At 37.0% G+C, this 17,263-nt stretch overlaps 1 protein-coding gene across 6 annotated transcripts in view; it reads left to right on the forward strand.

The window, feature by feature from the left end:
* The window catches only part of LOC114054060 (disks large-associated protein 1), a 411,078-nt gene that overhangs the window by 359,094 nt on the left and 34,721 nt on the right, over window positions 1-17,263 (forward strand). For all 6 annotated transcript variants that reach the window (XM_027877129.1, XM_027877130.1, XM_027877131.1 and 3 more), the window contains one exon: window positions 9,480-9,901. In XM_027877129.1, the coding sequence (XP_027732930.1) occupies window positions 9,480-9,901 (422 nt within the window). The remainder of the gene's footprint in view (window positions 1-9,479; window positions 9,902-17,263) is intronic.

Raw genomic sequence — 17,263 nt, forward strand, 5'->3', positions numbered from 1 at the left:
GTGGAGGTGAGAAGGGAGCACATTCTGGGCATGGGAAACAGCCAATGAAGTGTGGTGTTCAAGGAACAGCAAGATCAGTGCCACTGAACAATGTCTATAGTCTATGGAGTGACGTAAAGTGAAAACTGACTGCAAAGGTAGAAGAAGCTAGGTTCTAAAAGGCAGAGGACTTTCTATTTGGTCCTCAAGGTAATAGGGAATCACTGGAGTTTATTGGGTAGGGAGGTCACATAGTCAGACCTGTCAGATCACTTCACTGAAAATCAAAACACTATGCTAAGTGTTCTGGTACTCTCATGCAAATCTCACTTGGCATATTTCCAAGAAGTTGTAGCTTTACATTTCAGGATATTTTTCACCGAAAAAAATAGTCCTTGGGTGCATTTTCTTTGCATATGAATGTAGACTCAGGGCAAAGTTTATTTAAAAATTGTTTTTGAGGGGCATCACATTGTTGACAAAATTTCAATATACCTCTTTGGAGTCAGAAGACAAGTGTCAATTGTCTGATGAGCTGAGAAATTGTTGTGAGGGCCCAGCAATCTCCAAAGGAAGACTCCTGGCTGATTAGTTGGGGGCCAGTGTTGGGAGAGAAAATATCATTTCACTCAAGTAGTATTTATTAAATCAGGCAGTGTACCAAGCAGATTGAACAAGTCCATCCACTGTCTTCTGGAAGTAAGTCCTAGTTCCAGGCCCACCACCACCACTACCATCACCCTACTCACTTATTTTTTTTTTCTTTTTATACATTTTAGGAATTTATTTTCAATAATTTACCATTGACTAAAAGGGGAATCCTGAAATTAAAGCTAAACACTTATCAGAAGTGCTCTTGGTATATATGCTAAGCCAATACATGCTACACTGATAATGTCTCTAATACTAACTATAAGCATAAAAAAACAAAGCCAACTTTCATATTGAAACTATGCTCTCATTTTAATTTTTTTTGTTCTGGACTTGTAATTTCATTGGTGAAGGGGAGCTCCTGGTGAAGAAGTTTCCTCTGTCAATGCAGATTTCGAATTCTTCTGCAATTGATAGCTATAGAGAGTCGTTTGGTGCACTGACCAGTTAAGTGACTTATCTAGAGTCACGGTCAGTTTGTGTCAGAGGCAGAAATTAAACCCACATCTTCCTGACGTGAAGGCCAGCTCTCAATCATATCATGCTTACCTCCTCTCCTACTATTTGTTACTGTTTAATTTTTAACATGATTACAAAAGAAAAAATAAAAATCTTAAAATCTTAATTATTCTCCTTTTTTGGGCAAAATGTTCATTTTCCTAAGGAAATTTTTACGTATCAGAATCTTTTCGGTAAAAGGCAGATTTAAGAAGGAAAAAAAGGTGTTAGGCATGAAAGTGTAAAGAGTCTATCTAAAACAAAGAACAGTGGGTAAATAGTACAGTCACTGATTTATTTCATTACCCTCAAATTAATTCATCCTTTAGCTTACCTCCACTTTTTAAAAGCTGCATGATCTCAACAGTAAAAAATAATTTAAATATGTTAAAATAATTAAGAGAAACAAAAAGTCATATTTGAAAAGGAATACTCAAATCACCTATCATATTTTGTCACAAACAGCTGTCTGAATGAACCAAAACACTGCCAATGTCACGACTGCTTCAAGTTTAATGAAAATTGATTTCCATGGTGATAGTGACAGCTCAAACAGGTGTGCCTGGCTTTTGTTTTATTTAAATTTAAATTCCTCAGATTGGAAGACAAGAGGGAAAAGATTAGTAATTTTTTTTCCCATTAAAACATGGACTTTATTGCAGAACCCTAAATTTAAAAATATGCAAATATAATTGGACTTCATGTAAAGTTGCTGAAGAACCCCAACTTTTCAGGGAAAATACTAATTTGTCTAACAGAAGATTGATAAAATTCTCATCCTCTTGCCCGCTTCAAAACACCAAAAACAAACAAAACAAAACAAAATACCTGGCTTGTCTGTCATAAAATTTCCAAGTTTATTAAAGAGGTTAATAATTTCTTGTCCACGTGTTGCTTCTCCCTCAAAAGAAAAGGACACACATGTAAGAATCAATGTTTCTCAGTCTTCAAGTGAAACTTCTTCCCATAAATACTCTTCTTCTTGATCTCCTCAAAAGAGCTAAAAATCAGTCTTTATTTGTCCTGTCAATGGCCTAGGCAAGTCTTTCTTTAACTTTGTTACACGTTTTCTCAGGCAGGACTCCCCACTTCTAACCGCAAGCAACTTAGCTCTTAGAATCCAGGTAATTATATCAGGGAAGGCCTCAAGGCAATTTGTTTGTTCTCCTCAATAACTGTGACCCTGGCCTCCTGTTTCATCAACTTTTCCTTCATCCTTTGAATGACTTTCTCCTTAGCGTTTTAAACTTTGCATCCTAGAGCTTTGTCTTATTTTTCGGCACATTCATGTGTCTTTGGGCATTGACTGACTGTTCTTTTTTGGTGTTAATCTTGATCTACAGATTCAATATGTGTAGCCCAGAGGTCTTTAGTGGTGCTCTCTGATGGTGACGCAGATTCAGAGCAGCTCTTTTGGCCCACTCAGTTATTAAATATTATGAGTCAAGTTATTTAAACACTATTTAGATTGGTCAATCACTGTAATAGGAATGATACCACTTGTGCACTCAATGTTCTCTAAGATTCCTTTGATGTTTGATCCTAATTAGAATCAGAAACTTTTAGAGCTGAGAGAAAGGACTCTTATAGATCTTCTGGTCCACACTTTTCATTTTGTAGAAAAGGAAAAGATATTCTCCTTGGTCACAGAAGTAATTACTGACAGAGCACAGATTTATTGACCCAATCTAGTGGTTTTTGTACTACCCAATCAATGCATCATTCAACTTGCCCTGAGATGGGGTGTAACATGATGCGGGCTAATGGCTATAATAAGGAAGAACAGTTAGCAAATTGATTAATTGTGCTTTTAGCTATGCTTCTACTCTTAAAGATATTTCCTTCATTAAGCCCTTCTACTTGCATCATAGGCATGAGGACATAATTATACCGTATTTCACTGCATAATTGTCACCACTGCATAATCATCGCACCCTGGTTTTTTAGTGCAAAATTGCTTTATAACATTTCATTGCATAATCATCGCATGGTATAATTCTATTTGTCATGTTGCTTAAAAGGTAAACAGAGCAGCAATGTATTCACCAGTGGCATATGGATATGCATTTATCTCTTGTGTATTGTGAGGCACGAGCCTAGAATTCCTAGCATACCCACATTGTCAGTATTCAATTTTAACATATATTCATGAATATTCCATGCATCCCAATCTTGCACCAAAGACAGTTTAGTAGTAAGTGATCTTTAAGTAATACTGGCGCAATTTTTAAAGCTTCACATAATGGTTGCACCCCACTTTTTGCAAAGATTGACATAAAATATGCGATGATTATGTGGTGAAATGTGGTAACTAGAATCAAATAATAGCAAAGTCTTAGAATTGGAAGGGGCCTTGGACATAATCTAGTTAAACCCTCTGAGGTCCAGTGCACACTGACCCCCAAATGCAAGTTTAGGATCTGGACAGATTCAATCAATAAGGCAGCTAATTAAAAAAACCCAAACACTGCTGTATAAAATACACTCAGCAAGAATATACATTGACAGGTGCAGCTCCCCAGGTCTCCTCCCAAAAAGACACACCACACCCAATTTTTTAACAGCTAGAATGGAAATAAACACTGTGAGGTCCAATGAGTTACATTTCCTTCTTGGTATCAGTTCATATAGGATTTACCAAAAAGCAAGCCTCAATGCGCTTAGTTTATCCTCATTCTAGGTCTTTGTGTTTAAGGAATACACATGTACCTTTTTTTTTTTTTTTTTGAGGCGTTCAAGGGTCACACAGCTAGCTGGTAAGTGTCTGAGGCCAGAATTGAACTCAGGTCTTCCTGACTCCAGAACTGGTGCTCTATCCATTGCACCACGTAGCTACCCCTACCTATGTACTTTAAATCGTCAATGCCATGCTGCTTAGTCAGCTCCTTTAGGGCAGAAAGCCCAGACAAAATAAGTAATGGGTAAGATACCTTATCATTTCACAGATGAAAGAACTGGGGCGCAAAGGAGGAGGAAGTAATTTAACCCAAACTGTTTAATTGGGCAGAGCTGGAATTGAAACCCAAGTATTTTAACCTCAAGTCCCCTTTTTATTATGCCACATTTCTCTTTGTGGCAAATAATTATGTAAGGGGTATTGATCAAAGGAGTCCCTGATCAACTTGATTTCCCTGATGAACTTGTTAAGTTTTATTTGAAAGCAACTGAATGGCATCCAGTGCTTAGCACAGTGCCTGGCACATAGTAGGTACTTAATAAATATTGATTGGCACCTCCTTATGGAATGTGATACTAGGGTCATATGGATTTGGCTACAGAAATTAAGGGCAGCTAGGTTTCACAGTGAATAGGGAGCTGGGCCTGGAGTTAGGGAGGCCTGATCAAATTCCAACCTCAGGTACTAGCTGTGTGACTCTGGGCAAGTTCCTTCACCTTATTGGCCTCAGTTTCCTCATCTGTAAAATGAGCTGGACAAGGAAATGGCAAACCAGTCTAGTATCTTTGCCAAGAAAACTCCAAATGGGGTCATGAAGAATTGGAAACAACTGAAGAACAACAACATTTTATGTTAAGTTGACTGAGAATCAGTAACCCCTCCCTGTGGTCTATGAAAGCAAGATGATTGGTCTCACTCAAGAGGACTTCCTCCGTATTTCTCTCTTGTGACTTCTGGAGTGTAGCAAGTAGGGGAAGGTATTTCTTTCGTCCTCTTCCCAATCTGTTTATGGTGACTTAAAACAAAAGTGCACAGCCTGAGAGTGGAGATACTGAGAGTGGGCTTTTCCAGTTTAGCAAATGGTTACAACTTGAGCACTGAAAATTTTCTTGCAGAAGCACAAGATGGAAGCTGACATGAGTGTACCCACTCAGCCCAAGAGAGGATGTGAAACTCTGGGAGTTGCCTGATGGGCAATCCCGAGTTTGGGAGTTCTCAAGTTTGGTAGTTTAGTCACCAGACCCTCCAGAAATAGGAGACTTCCTGCCTTAGACGAAGAAGAGACCATGTAGGCCCTACACTGAATCTTACTTGGAAATAGAGCTAGCGAATTACTCTGATAGTGTAGAAATAGGAAGATTGATAGAAATAGGAAGGATTCTTCAGAAGCCTCCGGAAGTACCTACTAGCCGTATAGAAGTATCTAAGCCACAGGGTGACTTGTGGATCTGAAAGGGATGTGAATGACCCTGAAGAGAAGAGGGATTGTATTGGATATTGGCCCAATAACAACTCCAGTTTTAGTTACTTGGGTTATTGCTTTTTGCCTTTTTTTTTTGTATCTCTGTCACTTAGCATAGTAGGCACTTAATGCTAGTTGACTGATAGACTTACTATTTATGGTTTCCAATAGGTGTTTGGTACTGTTCGGTACTTCAGTACTTTTGCATTTTCTATGGAATAAAATAAAATCTGTTCCTCATTCAATAGCATATTGTTCCTTGAGTGCTTATATGAGAGCTGGGGACCTCTTATACCCACATTTGGGGATAACAATATACAAGTTTTTTCGTAAGTATATAAGAAAATTTTCCTGTAGCAACTCTGGGTGAAAACAGTGAGCCAAAGAGAAAAGATAATCCTCTAGGATTGGCCCCCAGGATTGAACCCAGTTCATGTGAGCTCAGAGCCTTTGGGGGGCCCTGAGTCATGGGTTATACCTGTGCCTTAAGGAAGCTCTTAATTTATACAAATAAATAGTTGACTTAGAGAACCGAAGTATAATTGTTGCATGATACTCATTCATTAAAAAAATTTGTTGAGCACCAAATGCATACAGTTTCAGTTCATCAAGAATATTTTTCAAACACTTTTAAATCCTAGCACCAGGCTAGATGTTAATATTAATACAAAGAAATAATAGGGTTATAAAATACAAGACATAACCTGCTCCTACCCTATCACTACCACCACCCCCATACACACAATGTTTTAATCACTCTGGTTAACCTTTCTTTCTATCTCCTGAGAAGTTTATTTTTTTTTAAGAAGTATTCTTTTGGAATACAATATATTTTCATGAAAAGAGCAAAGGATTTGATTGGAACCAGGGTTCCAATTCTGGCTCTCCTACTTACTATCTGTGTGACCTTGAGCAGACACTTACTCAGACTTAGTTTCCTTATCTGTAAAATGAAGAGATTGAATTATATAGGAGGTTCTTAAATTCGGCTCTGCAAATCTTTTTTAAAAAATATTTTGATGATCATATTTCAATATAACTGATTTTCTTGGTAACCTTGTGTGTTTTATTTTATAAATTTGAAAATATTTTTCTGAGAAAGGTTTCATCAGACTGCCAAAGAGGTCCATGAAACCAATGGTTAAAGTTGACTACTAGAGTTGAGGAGTTCTGGATTCTCCTCCAAGTTTAAATAATATGATCCTATGACACTGGACAGGGTATGCCTATGTAGAACCTAGGTCCTTATCCTCATGAAGCTTATCTATTAGTCAAGAAGATGAGAGAGAATAGAGGAATAGAAAACTAAAGGTATGTGGCACTAAATAATAAATTCCAAATGAGTGGTAGAGATAGTAAGTGCTTCAAGAGGTTCAAGAAATGAAAGATCGCTTCCATCTGGGGAGTCTGGGAAAGGATGCTTGGAATAGGTGTGTTTGAACTGGGCCTTGAAAGGAAAGGAGGATTTAGGCAAAGAGAACAAAGGACGTGTTCCCACGGAATATCAGGAGGTTATTACAGCAACAGAATAATTAAGGACAAACCATAAGGAAGATATAGGACACCAGAAAGGGAGTGAAAGTTAACTCCCACAGTGGCTTCAACAGTCAGGTTAGTAATAGGGAAAGTATTAACTTTAGGTATCAGGATCTAATTTTCTTCTGAACTACACATTCCACACCCCCTCACTTCTTGTTTTAAATCAAAAGGAAGAATATCACTAAACTGCCTCTACCTACAGGTCCTGGGCTAGCTAGGTTTGAAATTGTGTCTTGTCCTCCCAAGAATTCTATGAAGACTCATTGGATGAGGCCAAGAAATAATGCCTCAGTTATCAAGGTCCTCTTTGGTGCTTACGACATACTCAGGCCTGAGTTAGGTTCAGTGGAAAATACAAAGAAGTCTAGCTTTTGATCTTTGCCCAAAAGACACAATTCAGTTGATGTAAAGTATTCTAATTATGTCTACAGTAAGTTGTCTGTCATTTTAGATGAAAGGAAGAAGGAAAGGTAGAAAATAGTAAAGCATTAAAATTCATGGTACTCCTAAATAAAGCCAATTATAGGGACAGGAGTAGACCTGCTGGATTTACTACGTGAGCCCTTGTAGTGGAAAGTCTGACAAAATGAACTGTTATACAGAGCTTACTACGGCCCCACCTGTTTTTTCAGCTCCTAGAAAATTATATTAACTTCAGACAGCACAGTACAATAGAAAAACCACTTGATTTGGAGTCAGATGATCTGGGATTTGAGTCTCAAGAACTTCAAAACTAGCTTTGTGGCCTTAGGCAAACAATTTAACCTCTCTTGGACTCCTCAGTTTCCAGGCCTATCAAATAGGAATAAGAATAATTGAATTATCTAAACAACATGGTGAGGAAAACACTTGATAAAATGTGAGTTATTATTAAGTCACTGTACAAAGCTTCCTTTGACCCTTATAATCCTGTATTCTATGGTTCAAAACAATCTGGAGTGGAGCAGGATTGTTTGCTGAATTGGAGCAATTATCCAGAGTCCTCATAGCCATTTCCAAAACATCCCTATATCAGAATCAGCAACATGTCATTCTTTCTTCTCTGGACCCCAGGTCAGTGTCCCAATAGGTGGGTCATGAGGGTGTCAAGGAAGTTAAGACATTTGCCCCTAAAAATAGAAGGATTGTAGTGTATGGTAGAAAGGGACTTGACTAGGCCCTAGAAGACGTGAATTGTAAACTTGGCTCCATCATTCAGTACACTATTTATGGGTTAATGCCTTAGTCACTCTCAGCCTCAGTTTTCCCACTTGTAAAGTACAAGGAAATAATGTATGGCCTGTATATACAGTCAGTTACTTTGAAGATCAGCTGAAACAATGGATGTGAAAGTAGTTTGTATGTGTAAATCATTCTACAAGTATAGAGTGTCATTAAAAATAAATTGGTCCAAGCAATTCCAAATAGCATAGTATCATGTCATAGATCTATTGTTGGAAAGAAACTTAAAGGTCATCTAGTCCAACTCTTTTATTTTTTAAATTTTATTCAATTTTATTTTTCAGTTAATAAGTATTTGTTTTCTTTTCCTCTCATACCCCATATCCATTGGTAAAAAGATAATCTCTTTTTTTTTTTGGTAAAAAGATAATCTCTTAACAAATATTCATAGTCAAAACAAATTTCTTCACTGTCCGTGTCCAAAAATGTATGTCTCATTGTGCATCATGAAACCAGTGCTTCTAGGTAGCATATTTCACCATTGATCCTCTGAAATCATGATTGGTCTTTGCATTGATTAGCATTCTTAAGACTTTCAACATTTTTTGTCTTTATTATATTCTTATATAAATTATTCTGGTTCTGCTCACTTCTCATAGAATCCATTTATACATACCTTCCTAGGTTTCTCTTAATCCATCCTTTTCATCAGTCTTATTGCACAATAATTTTCCATGATATTCATGTGCTATAATTTGTTTGGCCACTTCTCAATTAATGGACAGCCCCTGCCTTCTTAGTTTCCAGTTCTTTCTCATTACAAAACTACTATAAATATTTTTGAACATGAGTCCTTTTCCTCTTTCTTTGACTTCTTTAAGAAGCTGAGGCTGAGAGAGATTAAGAGATTAGCCCATAAATACCCTCCTGAGTGATGGAGCCAAGTTTACAATTCATGTAGTAGTGGTATTGCTAGGTCAAGTAGTATGCACGGTTTAATGACTTTTTGGACATCATTTCAAATCATTTTCCAGAATGGCTGTACTAATTCACAGCTCTATCAACAGTGCATTGATGTGCCTATTTTCTTTTTTTTGTTGTTGTTTATTTTTTTTTTTTGGTGTGATGTGCCTATTTTCTCACAGATCCTCCAACACCTCTCATTTCCCCCTTTTTTCGTCATCTTTGCCATATTGATGGCCAATGTCTTTATCTTACAGAGGAGTAAACTGAGGTCCAGAGATGTTAAATAACTTGTTCAAGGTGACCTTAAGGTTAAGGCCATAAAGTAGCCCAAGTTGTCTGCCTCCAAAACCAGTGCTTGTTCCATTGTACCAGAGTGCCTCACCAAGATGTGCTTGTGGAATAGAGGGCTACCTAATACCAATTAAAAACAAGAACACTTGTATTCTCCGTCACACAGTTGGGATAAGTTCTCCTATTGAGAGCTAGAATAAAGTTTGACTTTTGGAAATACCCCTTGACTAAACATTCCTTCTCTATTTTCCTAAGCTTCCGAAGGTTCACTCGGTCCAACAGCGTGACAGCAGCAGTACAGGCTGACCTGGACTTCCATGAGAACTTGGAAAACTCTCTGGAATCTATAGAGGACAATACCTGCCCAGGACCAATGTCCAGGCAGTTTTCCCGAGATGCCAGCACCTCCACAGTGAGCATTCAGGGGTCAGGAAACCACTACCATGCCTGTGCTGCAGACGATGACTTTGACACAGATTTTGATCCTTCCATTTTGCCTCCACCGGATCCATGGATTGATTCTATCACTGAAGATCCCCTGGAGGCTGTTCAGAGGTCAGTGTGTCACCGAGATGGTCACTGGTTTCTGAAGCTTCTTCAGGCTGAGAGAGACCGGATGGAAGGTTGGTGCCAGCAGATGGAGAGAGAAGAACGGGAAAATAACTTGCCTGAAGACAGTAAGTAGTGATCAAAATAATACTAATAAGCATTTGCATATCTATTAAGGTGTTTGTTTTTTAATCTTCTTGTTCTTTTGACTGGCAGATAACCTACAAATTCTTCTCAGTTTTGCACCCCTGAATGATAGCATGTGGAAGAGCCAGGCAAATCCAGCTGAGAACACAGACAGTATAGACTAGTGTACACATAGAAAATATTACTGGGCAGATGGGACACTTTTCTCAAATCTAAATTTGTGACATTTACTGATCTAGTTTCTGAAGCTTATGATGAAGGAAGCCTGATGTTTCAGTAATGGGTTCTTTTAGCTGCAGATGTTTCTATAGATCACTAATGTTCCAAACAACCAATGACAAATTTTTTTTGACTTCCAGATGTACCTAATCTTGCCTTTTCACTTCAACTGATGGAAGCTCCTTAAAAATCAATCGATCAATAATTATTTATTGAACACCTACTCTGTGTTAGGCACTGTGCTGAACACTGAGAATATAAATACAATGAATGAAACAATGCCTACTCACAAGGAGCCTACATTCTAAGTGGGGAGATAGTAAGAAAATATATATATAGATATAGATAGAGATAGAGATAGAGATATAGATACAATGTAATTAGATACAATGTAATTAAATGCCTCAGTCAGTACTTCTCCCATGTGATCTCTTTGAGGAAAGGTCAGCCAAAATTAGCAAAATAACTATATAACTTTTATTTTGTTTTCTAAAAACTAAATTATATATGTATTTTTTCAAATGAAGATCCTCCTTTCCCTCCCACTTGCCACCCTGCCCCCATTAAGAAAGCAAGAAAAAGAAGCTCTTGTCACAAATATATACACATATATATGTACACACACACACACATACACAGAAGCAAAACAAATTCACACATTAGCTATGTGCAAAGAAACATCTCAGTTTGCACTGTGAGTCTATTACTTCTGTATCCAAAGGGGCATAGTGAGTAATCTGTTATAGAATAACTTTTATAGAAACATCGTTTTATTACTTCCAAATTATATGAGGTGTTTAGAATTAAGCTAACAAAGGACTGACCAGTAGCAGTCTTTGGGAATTCTGCTTTAATGAATATAGGAACCATAATTAAAACATTGCTTATTTATAGAGAAGTGGGTGCTTTTAAAGAAACTGAGGGAATGTGAAAAGTTTCATACCTAAAATAAACTTTCCCTTACAAACTTTTTATGTTATTTAATTTTTCATTATTTTATATATTTTTTAGAATTTTACATTATTAATACATTATTAATTTAACAAACATTTCTTCAAACTTAGTGCAAAGGTAAATTCCAGATCAACTCCAATGGAAATTAACACAAATTCTAAATTAATAGGGTCTGATTAATAAAGTTTTACTGTATTTCCTGACCTGTGGTAAAACATTCTGAGCTTGTATTGGTTTGATCAGCCACAGTCAGACAAACTGTAACTTGACTCTAACATAGTGATGTCATTTTGGTCCTCTTTGAGAATGAAGGACAACCTTACAACAGAACCATTTGTCAAATGGTAGCTAGTTGGCCTTTGAACAGCAAAAATGATAAACAATTTATATTCAGAAATGTCAGTAGAAAAGTAATAGAAAGGGTTAAAAACCTACCTAATACCATTTCAGAGATTCTCAACCTTTTTCAGTTCCCATACCCCTTGGCTTACAGGAAACCTTTCTATACCCCTGGTCAACATGAAAGGAAAGAAATCCTAGCATTTACCAAGCATATGCAAATAAGAAATAAACTAAAGAGATTGATTTTTTATAAAGAAAACTTTATTTGGCACATGTTTTTAATATCATAAAGTTGTTAAATATTTGCCAGAACACAGTCATATTAACTGAGACTTTGATTGTTTCTTATCAACCAACAGCTTTATTCTCAGTATAGTTTTTGAAGATGATACCCGCATATCAAGATCAGCCTCATTTATTTCTTGCTTTAGATTTGGTTGAGAACAGGGCTGAGAATTCTGATTCATAGAGATTAATTAAAGCCTTGTAAGCATATTTAATAAGAATAGGATATGCTTCTCCAAGGGTACATCAACAATTTTATAACTTCACTGGATGGAAATCAATTTGGTGTTTCAGGTTATTATGGAGATCTTTCCCTAGGTTGTTGCTGATTTTTCTGGTTCAACTTTAAAAAAGATTATATATTCAAATCTCTTTCATTTAATTTTGATTTATAGAAGTTATTTCTTTAACTGCTTCTTTCAAATTTTTTATATCTGCTCTAATGCTTCCTCCCTTTCCTACTCTGCCCCCTCTCCAATACAAAAATTTTTTCACTGACGCTGCTATTTTTGGAATATTTTGTTAGATAATAGAGGTATGTACCAAATATTCCCTGTGTTCCCTTGACCAACTTCTTGTACCTGTTGGGAACCATGGCACCATAGAATTCTTCTAATAATGGACATGTTAGAAAGTTCCTTTCTAAACCTAACTTCAGATTCTACTGTGCATTATTTTAGTACTCAAATGGCTAGTGTTTCTTTGATTTACTTAATTTGGGGCAAAACTGTCAAGTAGCAGTGATTCTCCATGCCAACTCCCTTCTTCCCTCCAGTGATTTTTTTCCCATTAAAAATAGCCTGTGAAAAATAATGGCTTAAGGTCCCAAACATTCTTTGTTATATTCCATGTCTATACATAGGGCTTAGCTTTTTGTCATTCCAGCTATATAGAAGCCTTCTTGCTGCCAACCAGCTCATTTATTGCACTCCTGGGCTGGTTAAGATATTCACAAGTGGAATAGACTAAATCTTCTGCAGCTCCATTCACCAACTAAGGACCAGTGGGTAGAACGACGTCATTAAGAAGGGAACTAATTGCCTCGGGTTCTCCTTTCCCCTTTCTAGGAATACCCATCATTTGTTAAATTATTAGCAGGCAGAATGCCTAAGTAAAAGAGGCTATTGTCTTTTGTGTTGTGTTCCTAAAAGCTGTGCCTGCCTTCCCATGGAGGATGGCAGACTGGCAGGCTGGCTGAATTTCTAAAGGAATTCAGTGAAATGGACCTAGAGTTATCTCTACCCGCCACCCCTACCCTCCAGCTTCTTAAGCCTTGGCTCTCCTTAAAACTTGCTACTTATTTAACTTAGGTAAAGCCACTTAGTTTCTTCTACTATCCATTTGTCTTTCTGACAGCAGAAATATCCATGTCTTGTCCCCCTTTTTATAAAGCTAAATTGAATATGGGACAGCTATGTGGCACAGTAGATAGAGTGCCAGGCCTGGAAGTCAGGAAGACTTATCTTCCTGAGTTCAGTTCTGGCCTCAGACACTAGCTGTGTGACCCTGAGCAAGTCACTTAACCCTGATTGCCTCAATTTTCTCATCTGTAAAATGAGCTAGAGAAGGAAACAGCAAACCACTCCAGTATCTTTGCCAAGAAAACCCTAAATGGGGCACAAAGAGTCAGACATGATTGAAACAACTGAACAGCGAAAAACAATTGGATATCATCTAAGGATATAAGGCTACTTTATTATTATTATTATTATTATTATTATAAATATACCAGAAATCATAGTTAACATGCATTAATGTTAATTACCACATTGATACTTTGTCAATAAGGAAGATTAAAGTTGTTTCAGGAAACCAGTTCCCTAGCCTGTATAACTGAGGGTATATAGTAAGACCTTACTATATTACTATCAAGTAATAACATTATTATGAAACGTATAGCTAATATCATTAAAAATACACATCAAAAATCCTCCTTTGATGAGTTCAGTGATGGAGTGTGACATAGAAAGGAACACTAGATAAGAGATCTGTGTTCTAGCCCCGGGTCTTCCACGAGCTAATTTGTGGCCATAAAAAAATTATCTAACCTCGTTGAGCCTTAATTTTCTCATCTATAACTGAAGGAGTTGGATTCAATGATCTCTAAAGTTCCTTCTGACCTAAAATTTCCATGATTTAAGCACCAAAGGATAATACAGATTCTGTTGTTGTGGAATTTTTATGTATCTAGCATTGTTTAAAGTAAGTGGATCATCCTTTGGGAGTTTTGAACTATTTTTGTTATTCAGATTTTTTGCTGCGGTGGTCATTCGTATAATAGAAATAAAAATACACTGTACTTCATGCTCATAGTTGATGCTACTTACCCCACCCGCCAGCCTTTAATAAGATATGCATTTATGCTTTTTTTTTTCTAGTAACAGTGATGAATTTATACTGATCCACCCATATTCTCTATTTTCTATGACACTACAAGCTTCTTCTCCCTGTTCAATCCCCACCCACCTCCAACAATGGCAGATGTTTATGATCTCCAAATAGATGAAGCTAAGGATTCAGTCAGTGGCTCCAGTATAAAACTGGTTCATGTATAGAGTAAACCTGAACCCATAACACATGGCACTTGTCTTTTGACCACAATTTTCCAACTAACTGAGGTAATCAGCCTTAAATGTGTGGCACACTAAAAAACAAAACAAACAAACAAAAAAACCTCTTCCATAATTCAGAGTAGGTGGGGAAAGAATTTCTGAATTACATAGTTGTTTTTAAGGTATTTAATTTAATTTTAAAATTTAAATTATTAGTTTAATTCCAACTACATAGTATAGTGGATAGAGAGCTGTTTTGGAGCTTAAGAAGTGAATTCAAGTGCCCCTCAACACATACTGGCTACCTCAGTAAGCCTGGCAAGTCACTTCAATACTACAATTGCATTACTACAGCAGAGCAGATGTATATCTGCATTGGGAGAAGGGATTGCCTTGTCCAGGAGTTTTCTATACCAATAAAATTGAAAGACAGGAAAAAGAAAAAAATTCAAATGACATGCTAATTAAATGTTTACAAGTAAAGGCATATCTGTAAGGTCTACTTTAAGGAACCTGCAAAATTCATTAGTAACTAGCACATCCCTACAAATGATACAAAGTGTTGACATCCCTAAAAACAGTTTGTTCCATAATTATTTTTCCGCAATTTGTTTAACATGCACTCTCTTCATGAACTAACTGTTGCCTATTTTATAAATTTTATTTAATTTTATAAATTAACTGATGACTATTTCATGAGTGACATGGATGCAAAGGAAAGAACACTAGGTTTGCTATTAAAGGACCATGTTCAAATCCCAGCTCAGCTATCCCACACCATCTTTAAATCATATTTGCACGGTGTAGTGGAAAAATTGCAGGGTTTGGAGTGAGAAGATTTGACCCTATTGTTTATACCATGAGTAAGTCAGTAAGTCACTTCACTCTCTGGGCCTTAGTTTCCTGATTTGTAAAATAAGGGGATTGGACTAGATGACCTTTTGCAACTTAATTAACCCCTCAGTTTACTCATCTGTAAAAAATCAGAGTGAGACTAAATGGTTTCTAAGGTCCCTTTTAGCTCTTTGTGCTATGATCTTATAAGCTAACAATTACAGCTGTTAGGGATTGCTGGTGATAGGACTTGACCAAAAGTACCTAAACAGAAATTAGGTGAACACCATGCCATTGACTATTCCTTTACTAGATGGGAGATTGGATTAGATGACCTTAAGGTCCTTTACAGCTGTTAAAATTTTTCTTTTTATTATGAACTTGATAGTCATCCAGAAATATGAACATACTCCAATACAAAGAAGGATAGAAAAAGCAGATTGCATTAAAAAATGTGAATATATCCTATACATCATGTTTTTTTTTAAGTACACATCAATTCTAACATGGTAGTATCAATACTGCCCTTCTTGTCTGCGTCCCCTTCTGACCATCCTTCTGTTCTATATTTATTTATAATATATTTCATTGATGCCCTCTTCCTTCTTCTTGGGTTTATTTGTTTATTTATTCATTCATTTATTTGTTTGCATCACTATCCCTTTATGTTCTCCATAACACTCTCCAACTCTCCCTAATAAAAGGTTTCTTTTGTACCAAAGTAGAGTTATGGAAAACAAATTTCTGTTATATTGGTTGTATCTTAAAATGCATCTTCCAACTCTTAAAACTATAAGGGGGAGGGGGGAGGAAGATCAGATCAAATAAACAGCAACCAAATATTTAGAATCTAAATTAGTGAGCTTTTATTATAAAGCAGATCCTTGCTTAAAGATGCATTCTGGGAATAGGAAATCCTCAATATTATATTGTAGGAAAGCCCCAATCTTATGTTGCAGCAACCTCTAATTATATTGATAATTAAAACAGAAGAAAGGGGGGAGTTTTTTTTCTAAAACGTTTCTTATTTTCTTTGGGGGTGAAGGTGGGAGTGTTGGAACACACAAGGCTGAATTGAGAGAACCTTAGACTTTAATCTTCCAAACCAATCTGGAGGCAATCTGGAGACAATATGGTGTAGAGGAAAAACTGGGAAAATTGAAGGATTTGAAGAGAGAGGACCTGTCTCTTCTCAGTCTTGGGCAAATCACTCCATTTTCTGGACCTTGGTTTCTTCATTTGTAAAATAAGAGAGTTGGAGCAGATGATCTCTGAGGCCCTTTGGACCCTGAATCTATGATCCTATGATATTTTAAGTCAAGCATTGGCAAACTACTCTTGGAATTTTCAGTGATACTTGGCCACCACTAGGGCTCTGGATAAAATTGGAAAAATGTTTCTGTTGTCTTCTCATCTCTCTTTCTGAACTTCTGTCTCACTTTCCACTTACTTTTCTCATGGCCACTAGATACCCAGTGCCCTCCTCATTCTGTCCTCTAGCTGTCCAGAGCCCCCATCTCACTTACGTATACAATCCTGTTCCAAGAGTTCCCCTTCCTCCTCCTATCCCTATCAAAACTCCCATTCCCTGAGTACTGCTGACTTCAGCCAAATATCGATCTGTAGTAATTCATACCAGCCAGTGCAGCTAGGTGCTGGTGGCACCATGGATAGAGCACCAGGCCTACAGTCAGGAAGACCTGAGTTCAAATGTGGCCTCAGATAGTTACTAGCTATGTGACCCTGGGCAAGTCATTTAACCCTGTTTGCCTCAGTATCCGCATCTATAAAATGAGCTGGAAAAGGAAATGGCAAACCATTCCAGTGTTTTTACCAAGAAAATCCAAAATGAGGTCACAAAGAGTCAGACATGACTGAACAACAACAATAACATTTCACACTAAGATATGGAAAGGATTTTAACCTTTCCAGGGGATTATTTGAATTTTAAAAGTCTTTAGTAACGCAAATTAATCTCTAACAAATGAAACTGTGTGTAAATGTTTTTTCCTTGGGATTGGTGAGGGGAGAAATGCCTCTTAACAGAGCCACAACTAACAATTCTGGAACCTGGGGAAGCAATCAATCAATCAATCAATCCACGAGCATTTATTAAGTGCTCACTATGTATCAGATGCTATGCTGAGTACTGGGGAT

Source organism: Vombatus ursinus, unplaced genomic scaffold, assembly GCF_900497805.2.
Source record: "Vombatus ursinus unplaced genomic scaffold, bare-nosed wombat genome assembly UNPS02014812.1, whole genome shotgun sequence".
Taxonomy (NCBI): Eukaryota; Metazoa; Chordata; class Mammalia; order Diprotodontia; family Vombatidae; genus Vombatus; species Vombatus ursinus.